Raw genomic sequence first — 12,682 nt, 5'->3', positions numbered from 1 at the left:
TAAAATTAAACATAAAAAACGTAAAAAAAATTAAAAGAAGTAAGCTAAAATTAAAAATGGTTGATTTGAAATTAAAAATAGTTAGTTTAAAGGGGGGAAAAAGTTAATTTGAAATTAAAAATAATTATTTGAATTATTTTTTAAAGTAGAAGAAATGATTTGAAAATAAAAAGTTACATTGAAATTCAAAACGGTTAGTTTATTGTTAAAAACAGTTAATTTGACATTTAAAAAATTAATTTGAAGCTAAAAAAAGGTTAATTTGCATTTAAAAAAACAGCCGATTTGATTGGAAAAAAGTTATTCCTTAATTCAAAAAGGCACATTTGAAATTAAAGAGGGTTAAGTTGAAAATAAAAAGGATTAATTTGAAATTTTAAAAGTTAATTTGAAGTTAAAAAAGGTTAATTTGTGGGTAAAAAAAAAAAATTCAAATTGACTAATTTGAATTTAAAAAGAGTTAATTTTAAATTAAAAAGGTTAATTTGAAGCTAAAAGTGTTATTTTTCATTTAAAAACGGTTAATCTGGTTGGGTAAAAGTTATTTTTTAATTCAAAAAGCTTAATTTGAAATTAAAATGGATTAATCTGAACTTAAAAAGTTAATTTAAAAGTAATAAAGTAATAATTTGAAAAGGGTAAATTTTAAATTAGAAAAAGGCCTAGTGTCAAATTAAAAATGGTTAATTTGATGGTAAAAAATTAACTTGAAAATTAAAAAGGTTAAACTGGAATAAAAATAAGTTAATTTAAAGGTAAAAATAGGTTATTTGAAATTAAAAAAAGTTATTTTAATGATAAAATATAAAAAGATTATTTTTGAAATTAAAAGGATAAATGTTTAATTAAAAAGGGTTATTTTAAATGAAAAGTGTTTAATTTTCATGCATTTTTTTATGATTATATTTAACATAATAGTAATCAAATCAATTTTGTCTTCAGCTGAATATGAAATAAATTGGTGAGCATAGTTAAATAGATTTTTTATAGGTACTGGTAATTTATCCATCATGATTGATCGATAGTTTTGCCCTTTGATAGTGAAAATATATAAAGTCTTCATTACATATTTTATAATAAGATTGTCTTGAAATCTGCAAATTGTGTGCAAATGTATTGTGATAGATATGATGAGTGATGACGGAACTCTTCCCACGTGTGATGCCCTCTACCGAGGCAGGCGTTCAATCTACCACGTCTGCAGCCCTCATCGTTCTGCCGTTCGATGCAGAGTGCAGGGCGCTGGCATATCCCTCGGTCGGCGGACTTTGCGAGTCTGGTACTCTGAATCCTTACCTCTCAGATCGGTTACGTCGAACCAGGATTTTCCGTAACCGCGAGAACTCATAAAAGTGAATGTTTCGAACATCCGTTTTGAAGTAGAGACATCGGGATTGATCTGATATCCGACAGAGCCCGCTCATCCGCAACCGCCGCCTAGTCTCATCCGCCCGGATACGCGGCTGTTCTCTTTACACCGATTTTAAAAACAAATAAAAAAAATCAATTCGCACTTGTTGATCCTCTCCCGATGACAGAACTCAAAAGGATCCTAATCGAGCCCAAAGGCTACTCGAAACACTTCGAAGACATCAAAAATATATTCGAGAACAGGATAACTGTGCTCGAAAAAAAGATGGACATCCTCATAAACACTTGCTCTTCGATTCTGAGCTACTTCGAGGGAAAGAACAACGAGCACGAATGCTGCTCGACCCTCGTGCTCAACAAATTGAATCTGATCGAAGAGTTCATAACAGCATTTCCGAAACTTGACATTTACAAAGACAAAACCGACAGGTAATTCAAAATTTACAAAAAAATTTATTTAGCACTTTTATCTATTTTTCTATCATAGAAAAACAATCTAATGTCGAAATACTCGATGTCATCTATTAACACTAACACTTCGTTAAAAGTCATCGTCCAAACTGATAATTAAAATTTATACCTATTCAAAACGTCAATGTTTTCCTATTTTACGTTGATGTTTTTCAGCAGGATTAAAAATAAAAACCCTAACAAATTACAAGATTAAAATGAAAAAAAAGACCAAAATGTCACTTAGTATTGAATTGTGTGACAACTACAGTTACTAATTTGACCCATAGATAATTGTATTACAATTTCACTATTTTTCGTGGTCCGCTTGAAATTAATATCATTCAATTAATTAAGGTTTTCAGTTGAGATAAAAAAGTCAGTTTCACGAGCGGGATTCGAACCCACGACCTTCGGCTAGATATGCCGCTACTCTACCACTTGAGCTATCGTGACCTCGACCCCACCTTTTGAATTTTTCCTTTTTGCCATTTTTTCATGACTTTTATCTCAACTAAAAACCTTAATTTATTCACAATGAAAGAAAAAGGTCTACAAAAAAGAACTTAAAATTTATAAGTGTACACAAACATGGATTAAAACCGTCAGCCAGAGTCACTAATTTGCTAATATATCAAAATTTTGGACGCTATAGTGGTTGTCAGGTGTAATCTGTATATCCAACACCTTCGAATTGATCAAAACATGTAGATGTAGATGTAGAAGTAGTATTAGCCGGGGTGTAATATACTGCGCCCTTTAAGAGCTATTGTATCCCCCCTATTCTGCCTAAAACAGACCTTCGGCCGGGTGGGTTCGAATCCCACTCGTGACACTAACTTTTTCATTTCAACCAAGACCTTACATACAAAGGATAATTAATTGAAAGATTTAATTCGGTCAATCAGACCACTCAATATAATGGAAATATTTATTATATTTTTTTAAAAATAATTCCTAGTCGTTATAATTAATAGGGGGTTTAATTAAATCTTTACGTTGTTTTATTTATAAGGATTTTATTGTATTTTTCATTGATGTGTAGTGTTTTATTCTTTATTAATATAGAGTAAGTTATAAGCATTATATTCACTAATTTAGTGGTCCGCTTGACCAGTTAATATCTTACAATTAATTAAGGTTTTTAGTTGAGATAAAAAAGTCAATGGAAAGGGGGGGGGTCGAACCCACGATCTTCGGCTAGGTACGCCACTGCTCTATAGCTCAAGTGGTAGAGCAGCGGCGTATCTAGCCGAAGATCATGGGTTCGAATCCTGCTCGTGCCATTGACTTTTTTATCTCAACTAAAAACCTTAATTGTAATATAAGCATTATCTTGTATATTTTTTCTCCTTACTTTTGAATATGTTTTTTATTTTAAGAAACGGTTTTTTGACCTGTAAAAAACAAATATAAAATAAACTTCACTGGGGCAAGAAAATCTGTACACATAACTAAAAATTTCTTTCAGAATGATTATTTGGAGATCATGAGATGCGGTCTGGTGTGGCGTAGGTTTTAGAAAAATATTCTCTTTATCTTACCAACGTTTCGATCTTTATTGAGATCATTTTCAGCGCCTGGGATTTATAAACATTGTTTTAATTATACAAATACATGTAGGATGTGAACAAATTAATTTTTACAACGCTTGAAATTTTAGACTCAAAGTATTTGTACTCACTCAAAGTGTTTGTTTTCTGCGTGTCATTATTGTGTGTCGTATGCCAGTGATTTATTAATGTTTTATGTTTATATATGTTGGATTTTGAAGGGGTGGAGAAGGAAGTAGTATAGAAAAACATTTTTACATGAAGAGTTGGCTTCTTTGAGGTGTACGTTTAGGGTTGAAGGCACAATATTTATAAAAATACCCCATCGATGTTATTTAGATTACATTATTGTGTGTAGATTGTTGGGCGAATATAGAGTACTCCACTGACTAACCAAAATGACTGCAATATATATAAGTGTGAGTGTATTTATTTGTGTGACTCTATTTTAGAAGTTAGTTTTAGGCTAGATTATATTTTATATGTGTTGTGGGCTGAAACGACCTAGCTGTCAAAAGTTGGCTGGAAAGCGACGATCTTGGCATTTGACTTAAGGAAGATACTAGCGTCCAATGAATATTTAAATTAACTAAACTACACTAAACTAAACTAAACGGTCACTAAACACCAGACATTTCTTTTAGATTCTTGACCTATTATTTTTTTCCTTGCATTTTATGTTGAATTTCTTTTTATAACTGTATATTAAAGAATACCAAAAGGTCAGAGACTGGTTATATATTCCTAATAAAACAAAAGATTTTATTCTCATTGGTGGAATAATCTATATATACATCTCATACAGGTTTTTTCTCATTGTTTGTTTTAATAATGGGTTATTTCCTATGCAAACCACCAAATAAAAACAACATTAAATAAATTTAACAGCTCTCGTTCACTCATGAAATCAAAACAGATATCAAAATAATATTTTTAAGCTGGGTTTACTTTGTTCAAAAAAATCACTTGCATAACTAAACATGAGAATCAGCCATAAAACACCGTCTTTGGTTAATCATTTCCATGAGGCGAGGTTAGCTGCCAATTTGCAAAAGCAAGCATGCCTTTTACGCTCGTTTCCTTCCATGCATCCTCTCTCTTGTTCTTGCTATGATGGGTTTTATCTTTAGCAACCTACAAATTGGGTAGCTGTGATACTTTCGGATAAGTCGAATGCAGTCCTGGTTCATTCTCATACTCGAGACAAGTTTACATGGAGATAAACAAAGCGAACACTTTGATGCGCGTTTAAAACCCAACTGCTGGTTGGCTCACCCCGAAACATCCTCCCGCCAAAAGTTGGCCTACCTTGGTCTTAATTACCACCTCCAGTTATAAATACAAAAATAAACACATCTAACGGAAAAATGACGTTTGTAGATCTACCTGCAGATAATCAATGTAGAGTTCAAATCTTCTTTAAGGTCTTTACTAGGTGAAAGAAAGACAAAAGTGTGGGATCACCAAGCTTTCGGCAACATTATGTTGCCATCATCAAGGCCTATTTATTAAGATAAAAAAAAAATATACATAATTAATATAAATTCAACAATTAAAACAATAATGCATACTTTCCTAAGAGAGGAAAAAAAAATTTCTCATTGGCAAAAACTATTGTAAAAGTGCTTTGGTTTAGGTTATGAAGCACATGGCCAGCATTCAGTTATACATGGTGAACAAGACATCTATGTAAAGTAGTGAGTAATTATTCACATATAACATTAACAATTGACAAAAATAATAATTTATATATAACAACATTTTTTACAATTAATTTTGTTGGTTTGAGGTTTTTAGGTTTTTAGTTGAGATAAAAAAGTCAATGGCACGAGTGGGATTCAAACCCACGATCTTCGGCTTGATACGCCGCTGCTCTACCACTTGAGCTATCGTGACCTCGATTCACTCGGACACCAACTTCCCATCGCAACCGCACCTTTTGAATTTTCCCTCCTTTTTTATCACAACTACAAACCTTAATTAATTGTAATATATTAATTGGTCAAGTGGACCACGAAATTAGTGAATTTAATAACATTTTTTGTTCTCCTCTCTTGGGAAAGTATGCATTATTGTTTTAATTGTTGAATTTATATTAATTATGTATATTTTTTTATTTTAATAAATAGCCCCTGATGATGACAACATAATGTTGCTGAAAGCTTGGTGATCCCAACACTTTTGTCTTTCTTTCACTTAGTAAAGACCTTAAAGAAGACTTGAACTCTACATGTAACGGACTTACACAGACTCATTACCTTACCATAAGCCGTGAATCTTTACTCTAAAAAAATTTACAGGCCTATGAACAAATTCTACAAAACAATGACTACCACAAAAACATAACAGAATCATAAAAAATTAAACCAAACATTTTCCACAGTGAACAACACATCACCAGTTCAATCACACACAGATTCTTTCTATATATGTATATTTCTATCCTTAGATTACATCAAAATATTTAAAAATCACAAAATTGTACCCAGTCCCTTTTTCAAAGTTGTTCAAAGTCAAAGACCGAACACCACTAAATAACAATTTGGACAAAATTAATAGCGTAAACAGCATAAATTGTCCAGCCACATGCAGTAGACTCTCGTTATCCCAGTGGAATCGTACCAATCATCACCGTGGATAACGAGAGCAGTTGATGATAGGAAACGCCTTGAATTTCAAGGTTCGAAACATTTTTTTCTAACTCAGTGGTATGTATGAACTTAAACACATATTGAAGTTTTTTCCTTTTTAAAAAACATGGTAAGCATAACATTGTAAAAAAAGAAAAAAAAAACATTTAAACATTGTAAACTTAACAAACATGATACTAAATAAAGAAGGAAACAATTTATTAAACAAAGGCTTAAATTTAAAAAGGATTGAACTTCACACTGACTCCATCATTCAGAATTTCTATTAAGTTTTTTTCCCCAATAATTTTTCAATATACTATAACGTACGTAAAATTTATTTCATTCAGGGAAAAAGTATGTACATACGTCAACAGGTATGCACCTATGTACGACATCGAAACACAAGAAAAATATTTTAGAGGCTTAAAAAAGATAAAATTTATAAAAAGCTAAATTAGAAGTAATCGGATGAGTCATGAAAAATGACTAATTTAATTTTTGACCCAGTGTATGTCGAATGTAAATTTCTACTTATAATAAGATTTATATTGTGCTTTATTTGTATTTAGCAATGCTCCAGTTATCCTTTTGAATGATGGCAAAACAAATGAATCTGTCGAGACGAGAAACTCTCACCAGGTTATAGTTCTTAATACCGAAGAAGAAATACCGGATGGTTCTTGGCTCGGTGATCAGGACAATCCGAAATGTCGTGTTCGAGTCAAAATCTCACCTTCGTAAGTCTCGATTAAAACATTTTCTTTCTCGTCGCTAAAAAGTTTTTATTTTTTCAGCAATCTTTTCCATATAAACGAGAGGTGCCATACACCGCAGAAAATGGCGTTAACACTTTTAGACTGTTTATTCCCTCGGGAAGTCCTAGCCGTTTCAAATTTATCAGGAAAAGGAAAACACTGTAAAGAGCAACTAGACCCATTGTTGGTTGGTCTTCTAACTACATCGCTAATAATATTTATCATTTTTATTATAATTTTACAATTTTAGATTTATGCCATACGTTGTCATCTTATCTACAAGTTTAATATAACGGAAGAAGAATGGCATAAAATCAAACAAAACATTGATTCAAAATGTAGAGCTGTTTGGAGGAAAAAGATGAAAGGGTTGCCTCTTCAGTCAATGAGTACTAACGTATGTTCTAAATGTTTTAGATTATTACAATACTGCTTTTGAATTGAATCTTTTAAAATAATTAAGATGATTTTCCTTTTCAGCCGAATAACCTCATGTTTTCGGAACCTTTGAGTGAAGAATCTTTAGATGGATATCAACCAGTATGTAACTTTTATTAAAGGTGATTCTAAATATGTATTTAATATTCTTCTTTTTTTTTCTCTCTTAGAGTACAAATTTTAGTCCAATTAAAGTATTGAAAAATGGAAAGGATCAGCAGCATCCTGGAGGTCAAGATGGCCAAACAGTTAAAGTTTTCAGTGATGATGAGATAAAAGATTTATTATCTGTAAGTAGTCCATTATAAAAATATTAAATTATTTTTATTTCTGAGCTTCCATGGATAATTTAGAAAAAATGTTAATATTGTTTTGTCTGACTTTTGTGTAACTTTTTATTTAGCACATCCTAATACACTTTTCATCGTATGTGACAATCTGGTGAGAAAATTTTGTGCTGTGAAAATGTTTAGATGTTCTTTATGGTTGGTCAATTTATACCCATTTGCTCAGCAAGTCGATATAAGCTAGAGCGAATGTTTTTTTTACGTGGAACACTGGTGAGCTCTTCAAGCTTCAAGGCAGGTCTACCAGACCGTGGTTTGTCTTTAATCCCCTCAATCCCAGAAAACTTGTGGAACCACTTTTCAGTACATTTATTTATTGTTTCATTGCCGAATACAGTGCAAATTTTACGAGCTGCCTCGGCCATTATTAAAACAATATATCCACTACTCATATTGTCCATTATGCTACAGCTGTTTCCCTCTGAAGAATTTTTAGTAGATAATAATTCTTAAATTGTGTTTGAAACCTATGATTTAATTTGTTATAATCATAATCATAGATTTTAAAAGGAGGGAAAATTCAAAAAGGTGGGGTTGAGATGGGAAGTTAGTGTCTGAGTGGATCGAAGTCACGATAGCTCAAGTGGTAGAGCAGCGGCGTATCTAGCCGAAGGTCGTGGATTTGAATCCCGCTCGTGACACTGACTTTTTTATCTCAACCAAAACCTTAATTAATTGAACATAATCATAGACCTCTTCTGTCTTTCAGAACGTGTCATATTTAATTTGTGCTTGCTATTATTAAAAAATGCTGAAACACATTTTTCTGAGGGTTAGACTTTCTATCTTAATTCAATAAGATGTTATAAAAAAAAAATCCAAATTTATTATAATTATAGTCAGCTTTCAATTTACTATTTCAGTCATCGGTTGAACTGTTTTACGTGGACGACAGCAATTGTTTCAACTTAGGAGGAAATAATCACCTAGTCATCACGGAAAACTCAGACGCAGATGCTTGCGAAAAGATGACAGGGCTGGATGAGGATCAGCTATCCTGAGATTAGCATATCTTCCCAGAATTAGATTTGTAACAGGCTGTAAATTAATTTGTTAATATGATTTAAATAACGGATATATTTATTTGTATACTACAAACAAAGTACCCTCTTTTCGTTGGAAAAATAAATAAACATTTACATTATGTATAAAGTTTTATCTCTTATATAATTACATGTGTGTTGATAGTTTATATATATACACACACATAATTATTATATTTCATGATTGATTCTAAAAAAAAATGTAAATAAAAAAATGAACCATACTTTTTTGAAAATATGATCATGCATTGCTTCCTTGCTAATATTTCCATTTTTAAATTACATTTGTTTAAAATTAATTGTATAGTTTTTGTACAATGTAAAATTTTCAGTTTGTGTAGACTGTGTTGACTTAAAGAATATGAATTTTTTTAGTTTCTTCATAAATATATAAAATTATGAAACAACAGAAAATTATAACCTGTAAAAGTTCGAAAATAAAACAAAAATCCTAATAAAAATATGATTTTATGGCACTGATTAACTACATATTCTTATAATACTAACTTAATCCTAATTTTTTTCATTATAAAATTGACTTAACTGTCAATTGTAGTTTATAAAATTAGAAAGAATTCTTTCTTCCAAAGTGAATTAATATTAATTGTGTATTTTTTTCAATTAATTAATCTTTAAGTAAGGTATTGGTTGAGATAAAAAATTCAGTGTCACGAGCAAGATTCGAACCCACGACCGGCTAAATACGCCGCTGCTCTACCACTTGAACTATCGATTCAGATACCAACTTCCCATCCCAACCTGACCTTTTGAATTTTCCCTCCTTTTTGTCATTAAAGATGAATTAATTGAAAAAAAATTATTCGGTCAATCGGACCACGAAACCTAATCGAATTAATTGTATAGTAAATTTAATGGTGAATTAATTAGTTGAAAGTGTTAAATTGTAAGTTTTCAATTGTGACCGACTCTTGTGTAAATTTTACATTCCCTTGTTTAGTATATGTACATTTGTATAAAATGAAAACTATGTTATTTGAGAAATAAACATAAAATATTTAACTATTTATTAATGTCTAATGTGTAGCTGGCCTATGATTTGTAAATGTCTAGTTTCATATATAGCTTATATGAAAATGCAAATAGTATTCTTGAATTCGTAATTTTATGTAAATATATTATTGCATGTTGGCAACCATTTATTTCACATGGATTTTTTTTACGTTGATAGTGATCAATTAAAATTACATTTTATAACTGAAATTGAGTTTGTAATGAAAATTACCTGTTTTATGCTGTTCATTTCTGTCTGTTTTATTATCTGATTTGGGAACACAACTCAAAGCATGAAGAGTTTGTTGCAAAAGTGAAATCGTGAGTTGAAGGACTCCGTGGATTGATAAATTGTTAGGTCATACGCAAATAGAAGGAAAGGAACTTACTTTGGTGTTAATGAAATATTAAAATGGAGTGGTCCTAAATGAGATCCTTGCAGAAATACCAGTGACCAATTTTTTTTTTTTTTTTCCGATTTGTAGGATTTCCTTTAATGCATTTAAGATCTGCCTGTAAGATAAATGTTCAACCACATTAGTAGTTTACCATGATCACAATAGGATTCAAGTTTGGCTAACAAGAGATGGTTGACTGTAGCAGAGGCTTTTGATACGTCTGTAGGTGCAGCCAATTTGAATGCCTTTGACCTTTTTGAGAAAACCGTTATGCTTAGGAATGCCATCATATTCTAGCAAAAAATGGCCAGTGTTAGGATTTTAACACTGGTAATATTTTCTCTGTATATTTTCTTAACTGATATTTTGTAATCTGAAGTAGCTTATTGACGATACAGCTTTTTTTGTAATTATAAAGAATCGGCATGATTGCAAACAAACTATTTTGTTATACCATGGTTAGCAATTCACTCTTTCCTTTATCCTCCTAGCCTTTCTGTACCTCAGGGCCTTGTCAATTTCGTGATAAAATAACACAACTAAAAAATACAAATACAGTTAAATACAGAAAAAAGATAACATAATCTGGTTATCAATCACACTACGTCTGAGTACTAGATATTTCTCTGGCTAATTGGGGATTTGCCTTCCATTCAGGCTAATAAATTACGTTCACAGAAGAGATTTCATTCACACTTTCCCAGAGTACTCGATATTCCTCGGGGTAATTTGGGAAGAAGCCCTTCTATTCACGCTAATAAATTACATTCACATAACAGACTTCGTTCTCACTATCGAAGGGTACTCGATTTTCCTCGGGGATAAGTCCTGCCATTCACGCTAGTAAATAACATGCACTCACCATTATTCATTCGCACTAGCCCAGAGTACTCAATATTCCTGGGGAAATGTAGTAATAAGCTCCTCCATTCGCGCTAATAAATTACATTCAAACAACAGATTTCGTTACATTAACCCAAAGTACTTGATATTACTCGGTGTAATCGGGGATAAGCTCTTCCATTCACGCTAATAAATAACATTAATACAAGAAACTTTGTTCACACTACCCCAGAGTACTCGATATTCCTCGGGGTAGTCGCGGATGATCTCTGCCATTCACGCTAATAAATAATATACACAAACCATTATTCATTAACACTACCTCAGAGTACTCAATATTTATCGAGGTATTTGGGAGACGAGCTTTTTCATTCACGCTACTAAATTACATTTACGCAAAAGACTTCGATCACACTACCCCAGAGTACTCGATATTCCTCGGGGTAATTTGGTAATAANGGAATTCAAGCTTTTATAAGTTCGCGATAAAATAATTATGAAAATCGCTAATATTGTAAGCGTTAACTTTTATAATTATAAAATACCTAACAATAATAATAATGTGGAAAGTTTATGGGCCGACAAACAGCCGAAGTCATCACCGGCCCTCTGCGTGTTTTTACTTCTCTTTTTGGTCTTTCACGCGAATCTTTAAGCCTGCAGCCATTTAAGCGCCACGATCTATTACTGATTCTTTGTTTTTTCATGAAAACTAAATGCTAGCCTTTCATTTGTATCTCTGGTTGTAAACAACAGAATAAACACTGGACATACCGTACAGAACGTGATACAAACATAAAAGTCTGGTCACATTCACTTCCCCAGAGTACTTGACATTTCTAGTGGCAGTGTTAAAACCACTCCATTCTCGCTAATAACTTACTTTTGCTCTCAAGACGTAACACATTGATTCAAAATTCTCGATAGTTTTCGGGGTAATCGGGATAAGCCCTGCCTATTTGCGTTAACAAATAACACGCACATATCACAATTCTTTCACATTACCCCAGAGTACTCGATATTCCTCTGTGTAATTTGGGAATAAGCCCGTCCATTCACGCTAATAAATTACTTCCACACAGCAGACTTCGTTCACATTACCCTAGAGTACTCGATATTCCTCTGAATAATCGGGGATAAGCCCTGTCATTCACGCTAAGAAATAACATGCACACACCACAACTCATTCACACAACCCCAGAGTACTCGATATTCCTCTGGGTAATTTAGTAATTTACTAAAAATCACTAGAGCATACCGTACTGCTCCTACGGAAGCTCTCTGTGTAATTGCCGGAGTAATCTCAATTACATTAGAAGTTGAAAAACGGCGTAGAATCTATGAAGGAACGCAAGGAATAGAACCGGCGGAAAAGAAAGACATTATCAACAGAATTGCGGTGGCAGAGACGATGGGATGAAACCGACAAAGGCCGTCGTACCCATCAGTTTATGCCTTCTATAAGTGACAGACTAAAACGTAAATATGTCGAAACAGACCATTATATGACCCAACTGTTTACGGGGCATGGTGATTTTGGGACGTATTTGTGTAAATTCGGCATGCGGAACACGGCGGAGTGCCCTCAGTGCTCTAACGGTTCTGAAGAGACACTAGACCACACTTTTTCGGAGTGCCCGGCTTATTCGGCTGCAAAAAACAGATGGTTAAGGGAAGCGTGCTCCATAGAGTGTGACGTCCGAGCCATATCCAGTGCGATAATGTCAAAGGAAGGATTCGCGGCCACCAACGCTTTGTGTATCAGATGATGACAATAAAAGGATGGCCAACACCACCCAACAGTGACGAATAAGTGTCAGTGTATGTGTTAATCTAAGTA

General features: G+C 32.7%; 1 protein-coding gene across 1 annotated transcript; it reads left to right on the top strand.

Annotated features, from left to right (window-relative positions):
* Nucleotides 1-1,177: 1,177 nt before the first annotated feature.
* Nucleotides 1,178-9,172, top strand: LOC106665758 (protein BANP-like). Its single transcript, XM_014392455.2, has 7 exons — nt 1,178-1,800; nt 6,577-6,744; nt 6,802-6,949; nt 7,013-7,159; nt 7,243-7,302; nt 7,371-7,490; nt 8,411-9,172. Exons 1-7 carry the CDS (start codon nt 1,532-1,534, stop codon nt 8,546-8,548), a joined length of 1,050 nt encoding a protein of 349 aa, XP_014247941.1. The 5' UTR covers nt 1,178-1,531; the 3' UTR covers nt 8,549-9,172.
* The last annotated feature ends 3,510 nt before the right edge of the window (nt 9,173-12,682 follow it).

This window comes from Cimex lectularius, unplaced genomic scaffold (assembly GCF_000648675.2).
Source record: "Cimex lectularius strain Harlan isolate CLEC.00 unplaced genomic scaffold, Clec_2.1 scaffold215, whole genome shotgun sequence".
NCBI classification, from domain to species: domain Eukaryota; kingdom Metazoa; phylum Arthropoda; class Insecta; order Hemiptera; family Cimicidae; genus Cimex; species Cimex lectularius.
Note: the sequence above shows the minus strand (reverse complement) of the source record. Positions and strands in the feature narration are given on the sequence as shown.